Raw genomic sequence first — 19,114 nt, forward strand, 5'->3', positions numbered from 1 at the left:
TTACCACTCTACATAAAAAAAAAAATTACACACTTTATATAATCATGTCATTTATCTCTCTGTAAGGCAAGATATCACATTGGTATTACAGTCAGGCCCCTGCCAGACAATTTTAAACAGCTTAGGTACAACCTCTGCCTAACAAAGGTTATTAATGACAAGAGGAAAAAAATATACTGGTACCTGTGACAAAAAAAATACTAAGCAGATAAAACTGAAATAAAACTCTAAAACAAACATGAAAACAAAGAACCTTTTTTAAATTACCAGGTCATTTTCAAGTACAGTATAGCAATAGGCAAGCATTTAATCAACAGCACATTTTACCAGTACAAACTTCATTCCATCAAAATCCAGTATAATTCAGCACACTGTATGCATACAGCACTGATAAAAAAAAAATTAAAATAAAAATAAACCATGCATTCAGACTACAGTGACAGTCTTATTCTTCTCTTTATCCTATCAGCTAAACACACTATTCTATATATCAACTAATGCATAATACAGATTTTTTACAATGAACCCTTTAGTCTGGTGATGTCTCATTTTAGTTTATCCCTCCTACTCCTAGAAGCTTTTTATTCAGCTTTAAAGAGATGTTTGGGCAGTGAGGGGAGTAAAAGAAAAGAAAAAAAAAATCCACTAATGCCTTTGCTATTGGAGGTCTATCCTAAGTTGAATAAGAATTGTTTGGTGGTAGCAAGATGCAAATTTAAAAGACATCACCGTATTGAATAAGTTAATAAAATTCTCTTGGAGGCCACCTGAATCTACTTCAATCACTAGTACACATGGTTTTGATTACTGACTAACTCTTCCCCTATCACCCTATACTGTATAAGTAAAATTTAAATTACCAGAAATAATGACATTGTGGTCTATTCTGTGTATATTAACAATTCAAGATAACCACCCTTTATCTGTTTTTCTAAGGAGTAAGCAAGTTGTATGTGGGTGAGAAACAGAACATGGTAGACATGACGAGAGAGCACATGGGAAGGATGTTGTGTTGTGGCAGTATTTCTCTGGGCATGGAGAGAGATGTCTAGATGTCCTCTTGTCAATGTTACTCTTCATATGATGCAGCATCAGGCTAAAGATAAATAGATCCTGTGTACAATCACCAGCAAATGTTCAACATTTTCCTTTCAGCTGTGGCAACGGAGGGTGTTCTATGATATGCTTCTGTGCCAGCAATATGAAACACATAACAAAAGAATACAAGACAGAGGAATACTATTTGATGTCTGGGGAAGAATAAGAAATAAGGAAGGCACAATGCTGGCAAGGGTTTGTCAGTGAGATTTTGTTCATGATAGTCTAACTACAGTAATCAGAGATACATCAAACTACCTTGTATTGTATTTAAGGCATTACAGCACAACAAAATAGAACCACAAGTATACGAAAAGGAAATGCAAACTGCAAACAGTATACGTAATACCATCCCTGATAATGTACCTGCAATAGCTAAATATGGCAACTGTACTGCAGAAATCAATTGCAAATACTGCGCTGATATGCTAAGCTAAATTTCCCACACAATGCTATCACACAAGAAGCAAATCACTAATGCACTTTATATTAAACAAAAGGCTATTTAGAGACAATAATGAAGGCAGTATCAGCTTCTGGTAATAGTAACTAACTAAATACAATAACAAGTCTTAACCCATTCACTAATATGATGTCATTGTTATTTAATTCTTTCTATCTCAAGATTATTTTATTCAGCTTAGAAAAGATTTTTCTGAATGAAGTAAATACAGTAGTCACAGAAAAAAAAAAAAAAAATCATCCTACGGGTGAAGGAGTGAATGTAGGGGTAAAATAGACCCAATCCAAAGGGTCTACTTTAGTTTGTTCCTACTACCAACAGATGATTGGATTCAGCTTCAGAAAGTATCTCCTGCTGAAGGAGTTGCATAAATCACAAGCCCTTTCAATATGATGCTGTCTTAGTTTATTCTTGCAACTTTCAGTAATCTTTATTCATGTTAGAAAGACCTCATTTACTCAATGGGTTAAGCTTACCATCACATTTCTGTTTACAAGACAACATTAATGAATACAGTATAATGCATCTGCTAAAGCTATAGCACAATACTAATGAATATACTGCATCTGCTTAGGCAACTGTCAGCAAAATAATATGCTATACAAACACAATGGAAAGCTGATTTTTATTTTTTTTATTTAGTTGCAACATCATTAATTCTCTCACACTGAAAGAACATATGCAATACAGTATTATCAACTTCTTGCTGGAATAGTTATTAATCAGTCAGGTGCCTCCAATCTTACAACTACTTTTAGGTTGAAACTGTGTGCTCTGTGACGAAATGATGTGGCTGGATATCTTTTTATGTGATTAAGCTGGATATTATTAATGTGATTAATAATACTGAATATATTGGTCTGTGATGAAATGATGTGGCTGGATATTTTTTATGTGATTAAGCTGGATATTTTTTTGTGATTAATAATACTGTATTTCCCTTCCTTCTGTCTGTGGGTGACTCTATACTGAGTGACAAGCCAAATGGTTTCCTGTACACCAGGAAACCATTTACTACACTGAGTGGTAACCATATAACCAAATTATGGAGCCTGGTGGTTTAGTGGGCAATCAAAGTGCTCCAATCGGATTGAGCCGCTGCAGGTTTATATGCAAGGGGTGGTTGGGGTTTATTGCTCATGCAGGGCCACTCAGGGATAAGTGAAGCTGGTTCCTCCCATCTAAAATGTCAGGACCAACTTGCCTAGTCCCGGGCTCCTATATGCCTCATGAGGCAACACTGGATTAGATGCTGAACAATACTGTATATGATGGGTAACTTTAAATGACGTGGCTGGGTATCTTTACACGATTAATAATACAGTATATGATAGATAACTTTCAATGATGAGGCTAGATATTTTTCACATGATTAATAATACTTAATATGACAGGTAATTTTTATTTCATAACTGGGATGTACTTTCTCAAAAAATTACTACAGAGGGAATGATCATGAGTTCTGTGGATATACTGTATGTTATTACCACACTGAGCCCAGACACATCTTTTTCTTTTATTCCTACCATCCCCTGACTTATTTCACTCAGTTTAGGATAGATGTTTCATTCTGGGAGGGTTTGATTTAGCGTTAATAAACCCCTTCAGTACAAAAGGCCTTTCCTAAGTTGCATAAAAGTGTCTGGTAGCAGTAGGAATAAATTTGAATGTATGTCACCCAGAGTCAAGATGTCAAAGAAGAAAAAAAACAATCTTAGTTTTTTTTTGAGCAGCTTCATTAAAAAAAAATAAAAATCAATAATGGCCTTTAAAACAGTACATATTATTCAAACCCAGAATAAAGGGATTTTATAGGTCATAGGATTTCAGTGATATTTTAGAGGACAAACTGGGGTACCATTCACATGAGTGTTGTCCATGTGAGAGAGGTATTAATTCTTGCTTACAACTGTACTGTACTTCATATACAGTAAACATGTTGAAGTATGTGGAACTGTTGTACAGAGGAGAACTACTAAGCCTCATGGAACACAATGGCTAGTTAATGCCCAGAGTTAAGGTATGCTGTATACTTTACCAATAACTAAAAATAAAGTTCAGTATTGTATACAGCATATATATATATATATATATATATATATATATATATATATATATATATATATATATTTACTCGTATATCCTCCTTACTCCATCTCTTTGGTAGGAAATAGGGTTGAGATGACGATGATGATGATGAACCTACTGATTTCAGCCATACATTTGACATATATCATTCATTCTTGGAGTCTCAGATGACAGACAACTGGCACTGCTTTACTTAGCCAAATTGTGAGAATACTAATGTCTGCTTCAGTATTTTACTACAGTATTAACCACCTGAATGTGAGTGATGTTCTTATTTACTTACTCCTGCTACTACCAGAAAATTTTATTTCTGCTTAGGAAATGTATCTCTTGGGTATATTATGGCAATTTCTAGCCTCTTTAGTTCACTTATTCTATTTTAAGCTTAATAAGGTCATCAGGATATGGCAAGAATAAAACAAATAGGACATCCCCAGGAAGAACAAGTTAATCCCTTCCATCCAATGACTTATTTAAAAAAATTAATGTACAGTATATTATTGCTCCCTCCAGATGATTTTGTTAACTTCTGAGAAACCACTGGCCATGATTGGGTTAGTAGTATTTTATATTAACCCCTTCACAACCAGATCTCCTTATTCTCAAAATCATCTAAAAGTAGCAAAAATTAACTGAATATGTCACTAGACTGCAAGAGGTTAAAGAACTTGATTTGGAGGCTCATAACTTAAAGTGCTGGAAAAGCAAGGATGGTTGGGAAGTTCAGCAGCCCTAAAAACAACTGTGACTCTGGACAGAAGAAAAATTTATGCCTCTGAGGGGGATCAAATAACAAAATCACGTCACAACAAATATGAACTGGGAAACGGCGGTAAGCGGAGAGAAGTGATCAGCCCATTCTTCACGATGTTGTCATCTTTAGCTTATTCCTGTGATCACTGGATAATGTTTACGAAAGTAAACATTATCCAGTGGTCACAAGAAAGACTCCTCTACATTAATAGGATTAAAAACTGTTCAATAAACTCCTTCACTACAGTAAAAGGATTTCTTCTTTGCTGAATAAAACTGTCGACAACAGCATGAGTAAAATATTACTGACATTCTTGGGCTGAAAGTATTCAAAAGACTACAGTCCCCAATGCAAGCTTATAAGATCTAACACCCATAATATTACAACTGTGTGTGTGAAGTTAGAGGAAAGCCTCCGATTTGTACCACACATTCTGAAGCATATGATGATGACAGAACAAGTCTTACCTTTCAGTAATATTACTGATTAAACTCTAATGTGGTATGCAAGCTGATCGCACACAATAATACACATGTTCCATGACTGACAGGAAAATATTTGGGTTTGGGGCTTAAGCACACTTCTGCATCAAAAGTTTTAAGAACATGAATATGTAAGCAAACATGCATCAGGTCTGGATATTAATGTAAGACAGACATTTCCAAGTTCATACTGACTTTCATCATCCACTTCACAGCTGCAAAGCAGAGTATAGCTACTAGAAATTGTAGTACATCCTCATTATACGTTGTCTTTTTTTCTTCCTATTTCTTTCTGCTAATAATTCCTTCACCTCAATGACATCTTATTTCATTCTTGCTATTAACAGATGATTTTAGATTTGGTGAGACATTTTGAGCTGGTGTCAGGTACAGCTTTATGTAACCTTTTCACAGCTAGAGGTCATTCCAAAGTTGAATAAAATCATCTGATGGTACCATGAATAAAATAAAAAATCAAAGAAGTTGTAATATTTCATTTTAAAAATATCCTGACATACTACGAGGACTGCCTGTACAGTTGGCATCAAAAGTCATGGCATCTTTCCTGCTTTTCTCTCCATGGACTTTGAAAATCGGTGTTATGAATCAGCAGCAACCGACGCTGATGACTTCATATAACCAAACATCAGTGCCACATGTGTCATTTGCATTAAATTCTCCACAGTGATTTTTAAAGTCCATGGAAAGCGATGCAGGAGGGACAACAGAACTTTTCATGTCAACTGCACATACTGTACTTGCTTTACCAGCACCTTGAAGAAATTCTGAAAAGTGCAATATCAGATTCCAGTATCATATGGTTTTTATTGTGCAATCATGCACACAAAAGATGAAGTTAACAACTGGCCCCAAAGAATCCAGTGGCATTTAGCATAAAACCCTCCATTTACTGGCTCAAAGGATCCAGTGTTCTAACAATTATGTACTGTACCTGAGGAAATTAATCTATCCAATACTGCAATTCATCTTGAATTAGAATTACACTCAGTCATGACTCCCACCCTTCCATACCTGTCCAAACTTCCTCATTCTAACTCCTCATCACCCATTACTACAATTCTAGTCTGGAATGGGATATAGTTACGAGTGATGGATTTAGGGCGATGGTGTATACACAGGTATGGAAGGGTGTGAGATGTAGCAGTAGTGTAATACAGAATGAATACACAGCTTTTAAAGTTTTCACGAGCACTAGATCCTAAGGCCATTAGATTCATTCACTTACAAAGCAAGTGAAAAAAGGGCGTTCAGTTTTCATCCCATTTAAGCTGCTATTGTGAAACTGAAAATAGCCAAAATTTCTTTTATTATAGACTCTTATATATGCAGGTACAGTCAAAGGTAAATGTCTGCTTACTATTCCAGAGTTTACAATATACTGTACTTATTGCACCTCCATCATTCCCCTCCTGAATGCATTATATAAAAGAGAATCATCTCTGGGTAGAGAAACATGCAGTCTGTCACAGCTTACAATACTGGCCAGCAAAGGAAAGTGAAAAGTAGAAAATGTGAAATACTAGGCAAACATTTTGTCCCTAACTGTACTACATATATTTTTTTGTTGCTTACTGAAAGTAAGTCAGTAATTATGGTGTAATCTAGTACTTCAACAGCATTACTGCAATGCAAAAATCTAAATATAATTAATGGATTTTTTAAAAGTTACTGTGCTGGGCAGTAATGATATAACCAAATTATGGTGCCTGGTGGTTTACTGGGTAATTAAGGCACTCCAATCGGACTGAGCCTTTGCAGGTTTATATCCAAGAGATGGTTGGGGCTTACTGTTCATGTATTGCCACTCAGGGATGAGTGAGGCTGGTCACTCTCATCTTAAATGTCAAGACCAACTTGCCTAGCCCCAGGCTCCTACGCTCTTCATGGGGCAACACGGGGTTACATGATGATGATGATGATGATGATGATGATGATGATGATGATGATGATGATGATTTAAGTAATGAGAGCAATGCTATACTATATAACTCTTTTCAAGAAATATTTCTCCCAACACTCATTTCCATTAAAGTGTTTAAACCACTTTGTTGTTTTCCTCTAAAATAAGCTTTTAATTGAAGTAAACTATGCCATTTATGTACATGAAGACCATATCATAAGATTGTATGTCTTAAAATCCAAAGGCAGCAAAACCTGATATGTTGTAGAAGAATACAACACCTCTGATGTGCTGATTAAGTTCAAGGATGCATGATGTAAGTGCACTGTAATTCATTTACAAAACACAATACTGCTTACCTTTAATGCAATAAAAAGGATTCTGTTAAAGAGGAGAATGAGGATCAGCTTGATATTTACCATACAAATTAATATAAAGAGATACATTTACCAGCATGGGAACAAAGTATGGTAAAAATACTGAAAAATTATGATGATACTGTTGATCCTCCACTACTTTCTACTAATGATGGGTTGGACAGGATCAAACAATGTAGCAAGTATTTAAAGTAATATTAGAATATGTCATGAATGGCTGATATATATCAGAAGTGATGTGGGCAATAAATCCTTTTATACAATTACTGCAGAGGGTTTACTTTTGTCTCATGGTCCAGACTATCCAATTAAATGATCTACTCCAGCTTCTACCAACAAAATTTTATTCAGCTGAGAGTCACAGGAGTCATTATAATGAATAATTTTCTTTTTTACTAATTCCTGGAGAGACATGACACTCGCACAGGGTGAAAAATGGGAAAGCAGCTTGGGTTGATAAGGTGTAGGCAGAGATGCTTAAGTGTAGTGGAGAGAGTGGGATGAAGTGCTTGTTTGAGATAAGTAAGAAGGCATGGATGAGTGAAACTGTGCCTGCAGAGTGGAAAAAGGCTGTGATTGTACCCCTATACAAAAATAAAGGTGAGCGAAGTGAGTGCAAGAATTATCGTGGCATAAGCTTATTGAGTGTGGTAGGAAAGGTATATGAAAGAATTATTATAAAGAAAGTAAGGGAGATATCAGAAGTCCTAGTAAGTGATGAACAGGGTGGCTTTAGGAGTGGCAAAGGATGTGTGGACCAAATATTTGCAGTAAGACAGATGGTAGAGAAGGCTTGTGAGAAGAACCATAAGGTGTTTATGGCATTCATGGATCTGGAAAAAGCATATGACAAAGTGGACAGAGACAGATTTTGGAAAGTTCTGCACATGTACAGTGTAGAGGGTAAGCTGCTAGGTGCTGTCAAGAGTTTTTATGATGGTAGGGTTAATGGCATCTATGTGAATGGTTCACGATTGGTGTGGGCGTGCGGCAAGGTCATGTGATGTCCCTATGATTGTTCAATATACAGGTATATATGGATGGGGTGATGAGAGAAGTAAAAACACGAGTAATGGAGAGAGGGATGATGTTGGTAATGAATGATGATGGAAGGAATATCTCAAATTTGTTGTATGCTGATGATGCAGTACCGCTTGCAAGTACCGGACAAGAACTTGGTAGGCTAGTGCAGAGTTTTGCTGATGTCTGTAAGCGTCGTGCCCTGAGAGTAAATGTAGAAAATAGTAAAGTGGTGGTTACTGAGAGAGAAGGTGACTTCCAGTGCGATGTAACAGTGAATGGAGAGAGACTGGAATTGGTGAGAGTTCAAATACCTGGGTACAGCGACAGAAAAGAGAGGAAAATGTTTAAAAGAAGTTGAAAGTAGAGTGATACAAGGAAGAAAAGTAGCTGGTGCAATGAAGGCCTTGATAAGAAACAGAGGCTTGAGTGTTGCAGTTGCACGAGGCTTACATGAAGGAGTGTTAGTGCCAACTTTAACGTATGGATGTGAGACTATGGTGTGGCATGAAAATTAAAAGTCAAGAGTAAGAGCAGTGGAGATGGGACTGCTGAGGAACATATGTGGAGTACAGAGGGTGGATAGGATACAAAATAATGTGATTCGTGAAAGATGCAGAGTGAGGAAGTCGGTGGACACCAGAATCGAAGAGAGTGTACTGAGATGGTATGGTCATGTGGAGAGACTGGATAACAATACAGTAGTGAAAAAGGTAAATCTGAGCAAATTCGAAGGAGGGAGGTGGCAAGGTAGGCCAAGCAGAAGGTGGAGAGGTATGGTGGATGAATGTGTGAGGAAGAGAGGTTTGGAAGTCGGTGAGGCTACAGAACTGACAGGAGATCGAGCTGGCTGGATGAATGTTGTGAGGAGAAGTGCATGATCAGGGATTTTGGCATCCCTTTTAACATGGCAGCATCTGGACTGACTCTATCGGATACGATTATGTGAAGATACTGAATGTAGTGAATGTTTTTGGCGTATCCAATAGAGCCAGGATTCCAGGGGCTTGAATGATGAGTGAATGGAAGCGTGGCCCATTGGATTGGGCAAATTTGGGCTGCCTGGACATTGCTACTCCTTACCCTTCCTAGGGTGGGAAAGGAGGTCCAGACGATGATGACTAATTCCTGGCTTATAATATGATACCATGACAGACAATATCCAGAAACAGGTGCACCCTTAGCTCTCAACCCATGCTTATTGGCGATAAATGAAATGGAAATGGGAAACACAGTTAAATTCCTTTAACCCATTGACTGCGGCTATATCATATATGATATCTGAGTCCAAATGGCTCTGACTGCGGCTGTATCATATATGATTTCCTGCTTTCAAAAATTCCGCTGTCATAAATGGCACAAAATAAATCAGCTAGCAACTCATGGCACCCTATAGAATATTGCCATACATATATTATGCATTTTTACAAGGAGCAGAGGCTGCAGAACTCAGCTCAGTTACCTACAAAATGCCGAAGGTAATGGTACAAAATCTTCTCCATTCCGCCACTAGCAGTAACCCACGCAAATATTGGATGAAATCTCTGGATGAGTGTAGTGATGATAGTGATACATTGTTAGATGATGACAGTGATGGTTCAGATGCTGATTTACACTTTATCTGATCGCAAGATTGACATTGATGACACAGTGCAACAATAACACATCATTCATCTGGCACCACCGCAAAGGGAATATTTATTACTTCACGGACCTGTTTCAGAGGTAATTTTTTTGGTTTGCTATATTGTGTTATATACCACTGAACTTGGGATTTTTTCTCTATCTTTTGACAATATTATTTTTTTTCTACATATTTGAAAACTGCCGCACACGGGATGTACATGTAAACAAACACTGACGCAGTGAATGGGTTAATATGGAAATTGATGGCTCGGAATTTTTACTCTGAGTTAACAAGGGGGGAATAAATGACAGTCTGGATGAGCCAAATCAACCATCTTCATACCCATGCCACCACTCACAATGTCCCAGATGTAGCCTGGCTTGTATTCTGCCACTGTACCTCTCCCAGAGTGGTTTACTTCTGGAATTTTCACAGAATTCTTGCAGGTTCCTGGCCTTTGGTTTCTTTTTTCTAGCATTAAAAAAAAAAAAAAAAAAAAAAAAAAATTGTAACTCGTGATGGCTCCCACAGCCCTAGGATTAACTTGGATTACTACACTACTGATGCCTTGGATTTACCTGTAATATACCTACAACACACCCACAACTGCACTACACTTAATGGGTAAGTTAAAAAAAAAAAAAAAAAAAATTATTACAGTAAAACCTCAATATAACGGACATCAACAGACCAGAATTCGTTTTCATCGGAATCGAGGAGCTACCGGACAAAAATCTTATATATCAGAAAAAGTCCAATAAAGCCAGAAGCGGTCCGGACTCCCTGACCTCCTGAGCTTTGTTCACCACATTAAGGTAAATAAAAGACATGCTTATAAGTGCAGAGTAGTGTACTATTATACAATAATCCCTCATTTGTCTGGACGTGCAGTATCCAGACCCGTTCATTATCCGAATACTGGATCTTGGCTCTATTAAACCATTATCTGAATTTACTTGCTATTATGTGGATGTAAAATTCCCCGAGAACTTCGGCCGGCCAGCCAACATGTTCAAATGCTTGGTATCGTGGCCACTGGACTCAAGCCATGAGTGGAAACATCTGAGCTAAAATGTCTGTCCACCCCTGTAATGAATGGTCAAAGTCACGTGCTGGTCCGATCACTCCAAAAAACCTCCAGCACCCGAGTAATATGACTAACTCGCAAGTGGTGTCAAAACATCCGTACGCATCCCCACCGAATGTCCAAAGTCGCGCGGCCACCGGGATAAGTCTTTCCTAACTGCCACCAAGGGTGTAACACAGACTGCAAACCACGAGTACGTGTTCGGCAACAGCGGCCGTCCGCCTCTCTACCGAAAGTCTAAAGTTGCCCAGTCACTGGGAATAGTGTTTCCGCATGGCCACAGGGCGTGTAACACTGACCGCAAGCCACAAGTATATGTACGGTAAAAGCGCCCGTCCTTCTCGTGACAGAAGAGTGAAAATCCTGCCCACAGCCTCGCTTCTCCCCCCCTCCCATCCCTCCTCCATACCCTCCCAGCTCCCCCTTCACTCCCTCCCCTCCTTTGCACTGATAGCACAGACTCATGAGTTTTTAATTTTTTTTGCGATTTATTCAAAAATTATTGGTTATATTGAAATTCCAAAGTGACCACGAGAAAGCTCATGAAATTCCACATCTTGACATGTGCTTAACTCCTGGAAGGTGCTGGCAAAATTTTGCACTTGGATGGTGGGACAAGGCAAGTTTTACTCTTGAAAACTATTTATTCTCACTGCATTTCTGTACTTTTACTCCTCTTATAGTATAAACACCAGCAAAGATGATGATATACCATTTATAACAATTTAACCAATTTTCTGTGGCATATTTGGTTGTGGAATTTTTTTGTGGCCCAAGAGCATCTATCACTGGTGTCAGGTAAGTGATTTTCCAACCGTCCTGAGGTTTTCTGTGGATGTTTGTTGTTTATGGACTGCTTCCTTGGTGTTTAGCATTAATATGGATAATCCTATGTGTGTTTTGATGTCTAAATATGGCAGACTGACCTGAAAACAATTCCAAAATTAGGAGGTGTATTGTAGATACAGTAGTGTATACGTAGGGTGTTTTTTGGTTTTCAGTGTTCTTTTTTCATGGTTTTCTTGGTGTTTAGCATTACTCTGGATATTCCTATGTGTGTTTTGATGTCTAAATATGGCAGGCTGATCTGAAAACAGTGCCAAAATTAGGAGGGGTATTGTACATGTGTAGTTTTTTTTTTTTTTTTTTTTCCATGGTTTTCTTGGTGTTTGACATTATTTTGGATATTCCTATGTAAGTTTTATGTCTAAATATGGCAGACTGACCTGAACACAGTGCCAAAATTAGGAGGGGTACTGTACATACAGTAAGGTACAGGTAGGGTGTTTTTTGGTTTTCATTTTTTTTTTTTTTTTTTTTTTTGGCATGGTTTTCTTGGTGTTTAGCATTACTTTGAATATTCCTATATGTGTTTCAATGTCTACATATGCCTGAGTGACTGGAAAACACTGCCAAAGGAATCAGAGGTACTGTAAAAATAGGTTAGGTACAGGTTGGAGGTTGGGTATTGGTACGGTCTGGGGGATATTGTTCATTATCTGGACATTGCCACTACCTGGATGCTTTTGGCTTTATCATGTCAGATAACTGAGGGACTACTGTATATATTATACCATTTGATTATTGTAGCAAATGTATAATGCAGTATAATACTGCAATGATAATGAAAACAGTTTAAAACCGGTGGTGCAATTTGGACTCTCAGATGTATCGGAAATAGTCCGGGTTAGCAGGGGGAAGTCCGGACGTCGCTTTTATTGGAATTTCGCTTTTTTTGGGAAAGGCTTAGGCCCCAACTGGTCCACTATAGTGACGATTTACTGTACTGTAATTTTATTTATTTTATCAATGTTTGGGGGTGTTCAAGGAGCTTTTCAGAGGGCCTGTCCATCAGTCCAGAATTTTCGATAATCCGGAACTCCCAATGTCCCCTGCATTCTGGATTAAAAGACTTTGACTGTACTACTGTACTAATTATCTATAGATAGACAGACAGGCTGATAGAATGAATGAAGATTTTTTGCTTTTCCAAAGATGAGGCTCTTTAGAAATTACTGGGAGATTTTCAGTTTCACATAATACCACACTTATGTAAAGACTGATCTATGAATGACAAGCATTAAAGTAAAAGACAAAAACTACACTGACAAACATATTAACTATAAAAAATACCTCTGTCGCCTTATAAAATTGACCAAGGAAAACCGATGCCTTGGTCAGTATTTCTCCTGAGAGTGGCTTATCACTTGCATCGGTCATTATTTCTTCGCCGGCTTTAATGACCCCATCAGGGACAACTGGGATACACCGCCCAGCCACTAAAACAGAAATAACCATCATGTAAACAATCCAACACCATTTGTCCACTTCAACTTGGCCTAAACCTGCCATCTCTCCATCTTGATTGTTGAGCTGTAACAAGAGGTTAAAACTAGAATATGCTAGTCATGAGGAAATGCTTAAAAAAAAAAAAAAAAAAAAAAAAAAAAAAAAAAAGTATGCTGAACCAAAGTACTGTCTTACTCTGCCGCTGAACTATGTAATATAAGTTGCAATAGGACAATAATCTCCACCATGTTTGGTGAATGTACAATACTGTAAGGCCTTATGTTCTATGAAAACCTCCACGATGGTACACATAACAAACATACAGGGGTATTATTTATGTCCAGAATTCAGTAAGATTTCCTGGGAATTTACAAATAAATGTGGTAATGCTGCAACAACATAAACATTAATGTAACATTAAGGTACTTCAACTGACAATATACAGCAGAGACAACCTTCAAATGGCAGTTAAGGTGTACTGCCATTTTGCTTGCTCATCTCGTTGAAATTATAAACCATTAAGAAATGGACAATAATATTGTGCAGTATTTGTAAATACAGTACTCTACTAATAAATTAGTTCAGCACAAAATATACAGTATTGTAAATACAATCATTCGAAAGTCACACTTATAATTTACCGTAAATACTGTACATACTAAAGGACAGAGTATGAGTAAATCTATAACACTGTCGAAAAAAAAAAAAAGTACCACTTTCAGTAAAACTAATATGAATACTAAAAATTCTGCAATAAGAAATATATTGTATTTTCTTTAAACAAAAGCTGGATTACATCTAAGGAAATGTTCCTGCAAGTGGTGAAAACATTTACAAGTAAAACACATCTGTACAAGTTACTTATAGAACAATTATGGTGCTGCAGTTAAAACAGTATCTATCTCTAATATGGAAAACACTGCATGTGTTATGTTCACTTATGTAATACTTTCTCTAGCTCTGATAATGATGGTCTTACAATGTCTGTGAAAAGTGTCTAGCCCAGTTATTTAATCACACATACTTCATTGCACTCATTTGTCAATGTGATTATAAGGAGTTTAAACTGCAATGTTTGATCCATCAATACAGAAATTATCTGCCTTCTATCAGAACACTGCTGCTTTAAAGGTTGTATTTTCTCTCTGAAAACCTTGCAAAATAAATGGAAACAATCAAATACTTTTTCAATATAATGCCACACGACCAGTATAAGAAAACTTGTTAATTTAAATTATATATACAGTATATATATATATATATATATATACACGATCCTCATGGGGCAACGTAGGATGGATGTTGTAGTGTGTTTTAGTGAGGTTAGGAGCCCAGGCAGGGCTTGCATAATTCATCACTGAATGTATATATTGTTTGTATACTGTGGTGGTGGTTTCTTTGTTGTGTTCAAATGTTGTGTGGGCAAGTGACCTCAGGGCACTGAGTCTTGGTGTTATTTTATTTTTAATGTTTGTGATGTGTTCTTTAAAAGACATTGATGTATTGTATGTTACACCAAGGATTTTGTGTGTGTGTGTGTGTGTGTGTGTGTGTGTGTGTGTGTGTGTGTGTGTGTGTGTGTGTGTGTGTGTGTGTGTGTGTGTGTGTGTGTGTAGTGTGTGTGTTCTTACCTAATTGTATCTTTACAGGAATGAGTCAAGCTCGTACTGTCCCGTGTCTTAAACCATATTTATCATACATGTCCTTAAATTTGTGAATTGTTTTGGCACACACTATTTCATTCGGTAGTGCATTCCATTGATCAATTGCTCTGTTTGGGAAACTGAATTTCCTTACGTCTTTATCACCTCCCTTCTTATTCAGTTTTTTGCAGTGTCCTCTTGCTGATGCTTCTCCATATGTTAAGTAATCATTTATGTCTATTTTCTCCTTTCCTGATATGCACTTATATAGCATTATCATGTCACCTCTTTTCCTTCTCTCCTGTAGTGTTGGTAGATTAGTTTATTTAGTCTTTCTTCGTAGCTTAGGTCCCTTAAGCTTGGTATCCATCTTGTAGCGGCCCTTTGAACTTTTTCAATCTTGTCTATATGCTTTTTGAGATGAGGACTCCAGACTATTGATGCATATTCCAGGGTTGGTTTAATGAATGATGTTATTATCCTTTTTAGCATGTCTTCATTTATGTATGTGAATGCTATTCTCATATTTGCAAGCAGTGTATACATGTTCCGTACCTTCTCGCTGATGTGGTCAGCCGGAAATAGTCTGTTATTGATAATCACACCTAGGTCTTTCTCTCTTTCTGATGTGTATAGGGTTTTATTTCCTAACTTATAATCCCAATCAGGTCTTTTTCCACTTTTATCAAACTTGGTTACATGACACTTGTCCACATTGAATTCCATTTGCCATGTACTACTCCATTCATGAAGTTTATATAATTCTTCTTGTAGCTCCCTACAAGAGTCTGTGCTAGTAATTCTCCTTTGTATTTTTGCATCATCTGCAAACATATTCAGATAGCTCTCATTTCCAGTGTTACTGTTTATATCATTTATGTACACTAAAAACATGATTGGTGCCAGCACCAAACCCTGTGGTACTCCACTAGTCACTTCTTTCCATGATGAGTAGTTTCCTCTTAGTACTGTCCTCATTTCTCTTTTTATGAGAAAGTCTTGCATCCAACTAAACAGTTTGCCTCGAATTCCTCCTTGATGGTACAGTTTCCATAAAAGTCTTTGGTGTGGTACTGTGTGTGTGTGTGTGTGTGTGTGTGTGTGTGTGTGTGTGTGTGTGTGTGTGTGTGTGTGTGTGTGTGTGTGTGTGTGTGTGTGTGTGTGTGTGTGTGTGTGTGTGTTGTTTATGGAATGTGACTGTGTTCTGCTGTCCAGTTTGTAAGAAGGGTCACTGTAGATTTGGTTGGGGCTATTCTGAGCCTGTTTGTGGTGAACCATTCATGTAGTGTGTTGAGGTAAGGTTAGAGGATGTGTGCAGCTGTGTTTGCATTTTGGTGTATACATGTGAGTGTTATATCATCTGCATAGGAAGCTATGTGTATCCGTGGTGTGTGGGGTGTGGGTATGTCGTGCATGTATAGGTTAAAGACTGTAGGGGACAAAACAGATCCTTGGGGGATGCCATTTGTGAAGTTTCTGATGTTCGAAGACTGACCGGCTGATGTTATGTGCACATCTGCCTGCTAAGTAGTTTGCCAGCCACCTTTTTTGTGTTATTGTGCATGTTTGTGTTGAGTATTTTGTTTGTGAGGTTGTGGAGGGGGATGGCATCAAAAGCTTTGCTAATGTCTAGTGTGATTAGGAGTGTTCTGTGTGGTGGCCTAGCTGAATTCATGCCATCAAAAACTCTGTGTAAACTCTGTAAGAAGGGTGTTTGTTGAGTGCAGCGGCCTAAAGTCATGTTGCGATGGATGAGGTGTAACTAGTTGTAGTACCAGTCATTCAGTGACTTTAGAGGGGGTGCAGAGGAGTGTGATGGGGCGGTGTGAGGAAGGTAACATTGGGTCTTTGTTGGGTTTAGGGATAGTGATGATAATGCCATGCCTCCAGATGCTGGGTATTGTGTTGTGTGAGTAGCTGTACTTTGATATGTTGGTGAGTGCTTGTATGCCTTGTGGTCCAAAGTGTTTGAGGTGGATGTTGCTTATGTTGTCTGGTCCACAGGCAGATGAGTGCTTAAGGCTGCTGATGATGTGCTTCGTCTGGTTGTAAGTGAAAGGTGCGTAGTCTGGGTCTGTGGGGAACTGTCTCCTACGTCGCATGATACGTCACTCGTTGTGATGGGGGTTTAGATGGCTGACATGTGTGAAAGTGACTGTATTAGCACCATACAATTACTAATTCTATGTGTAATGCTCTGGTGACAGGTATACCGTATTTGCATTACTGCAATCAATTACCTACTGACAATTTTGTAATAAAGATGATACATGCAAAGTAAAATCCTGGGAAGATGAATGACAACTACCAACAAAGTATGCTGGCAGCCTATGTCGTAATGTCATCACTGGCATTCTCTTAAGCCAGAAGACACAGTTCATAATGTAGTTTATTCCTCCTGCTTTCAGGTAATTTTATTCAGCTTAAGAGAGATGCCTGACAGCGTAATGTTGGAAGTCAAGTCCGCTAACACCTTTGCTATGAAATGTCTATGCTAAGATGAATAAAACTGTCTGGCGGTTGCAAGAATATGATACAAATGAGGTATTTGCATGGAAGGTGGACAAACACAGAAAATCATGTACAGAGGGTATTCTCATTCTTCACCAATCCTATAAGTACTTTATCACTGTTTGTGATAATCTAGTTCTGTAGGCAGTTCAGTAGACAAGCAGTTCCAAAGTTGTGAGAGGATATTTTGGGCTGCAGTAATGACCTTTTATCTTCATTTTGCTAGCTACGCACTCTTCTCACACCACTACAATTTTGACCCTCGCTTTGCATATATTTCACTCCCCTTACCACTACCACCACCACAAACAAAATGCATGCAACGACCATCACCACCACCACCATTACAGATACCTACCCAATTCTCATAAATAGTGACTTTTGGAAAAACAACCAACCATGTAATGCAAGCATTCCATCATATCATAATTAACCACCTCGTTGTCTGTCTATCTATCTATCTATTGCCAGACGCCTCAATCCCGTTTGGGGTGGCCACAAACAAATCGCCTCCAAGTCGCCCTGTCCCCCGCCATTTCACTCCCCTGCTCCCAACTCACACCCCCCTCTCTCATATACCTCTCCACCCCATCTCTCCATCTCATCCTTGGCCTCCCCCTCCCTCTTTCCCCCTCCACCTCACTCACATACACTCTCTTCGTCAGTCTTTCACCCTCCATCCTCTCCACATGGCCAAACCACCTCAGTGTGTTCCTCATAACGCTTCCTATCACATCCACATCAACACCACAACGCTTCTTTATATCCTCATTCGTCAGCCTGTCTCTCCATGTGACTCCACAGGCTCCTCTTAAATAACTCATTTCCACGGCTCTCACTCTTGACTTGTGTCCTTCCAACAATGTCCACGCTTCACTTCCGTACGTTAGAGTTGGTATCACAATACTGTCATGTAGTAACTTTTTCACTTCCATGCTCACTTCCCTGTTTCTTATCACTGCTTTCAAAGAACCAGCAACCTTTCTTCCCTGCTGTACCCTTTCAAGCACTTCACCCTCCAGACCTCCATCCTTACTCATCACACTACCCAAGTACTTAAATGTACTCACATTTTCCAATTCCTCACCATCCAACCTCGCTGTACATTCACTGACTTCACCTCTCTCAAAGACCATCACTTTACTCTTCCCTACATTCACCTTTAGATTCCGTTTCCTACACACTCTCTCAAACTCATCCACCAAGCCTTGCAGCTCTCCTTCGTCTTCACTCAACAACACGGTATCATCTGCAAACAACAGTACAGGGAGTTTCCAAACACTATCCTCTCTCACCAGGGCCACTCCAACATCCACTACCCTACCTTGTACCTCTTTTATTACCCCATCCATGTACAGATTGAACAACCATGGAGACATGACACATCCCTGTTTCAACCCAACTTTCAAAGAGAAAAATTCACTTAGTTCACCATCCACACGCACTGCAGCCTTCGCACCATCGTACATACTCTTCACAGCATTCAACAACTTCCCATCTATTCCATATATTCTTAACACTTTCCACAATCCTAGTCTATCCACCCTGTCATATGCTTTCTCCAAATCCATGAAAGCCACATACAACTTCTTTCCCTTCTCTAGAAACTTTTCCACTAAAGATCTTCCCTTCCTAAAGCCTCCCTGTTCTTCTCCAACTAATTTCTCTGTTCTTTCTCTAACTCTGTCAATAAGTATCCTACCATACACTTTTCCTATTATACTAAGAAGACAAATGCCCCTATGATTACCACA

General features: G+C 38.4%; 1 protein-coding gene across 3 annotated transcripts in view; it reads right to left on the minus strand.

Annotated features, from left to right (window-relative positions):
- Ctl2 (Choline transporter-like 2) overlaps window positions 1–19,114 on the minus strand; it is a 124,900-nt gene that overhangs the window by 12,619 nt on the left and 93,167 nt on the right. Inside the window, exon 5 of one of the 3 annotated variants that reach the window (XM_080269886.1) lies at window positions 13,051–13,196. The exons of the other annotated variants lie outside the window; for them this stretch is intronic. Coding sequence (XP_080126012.1) covers window positions 13,051–13,196 — 146 coding nt within the window. The remainder of the gene's footprint in view (window positions 1–13,050; window positions 13,197–19,114) is intronic. 3 annotated transcript variants of the gene reach the window in all.

This window comes from Coenobita brevimanus, chromosome 38 (genome assembly GCF_032717465.1).
Source record: "Coenobita brevimanus isolate Jiangsu-jjx chromosome 38, ASM3271746v2, whole genome shotgun sequence".
NCBI classification, from domain to species: domain Eukaryota; kingdom Metazoa; phylum Arthropoda; class Malacostraca; order Decapoda; family Coenobitidae; genus Coenobita; species Coenobita brevimanus.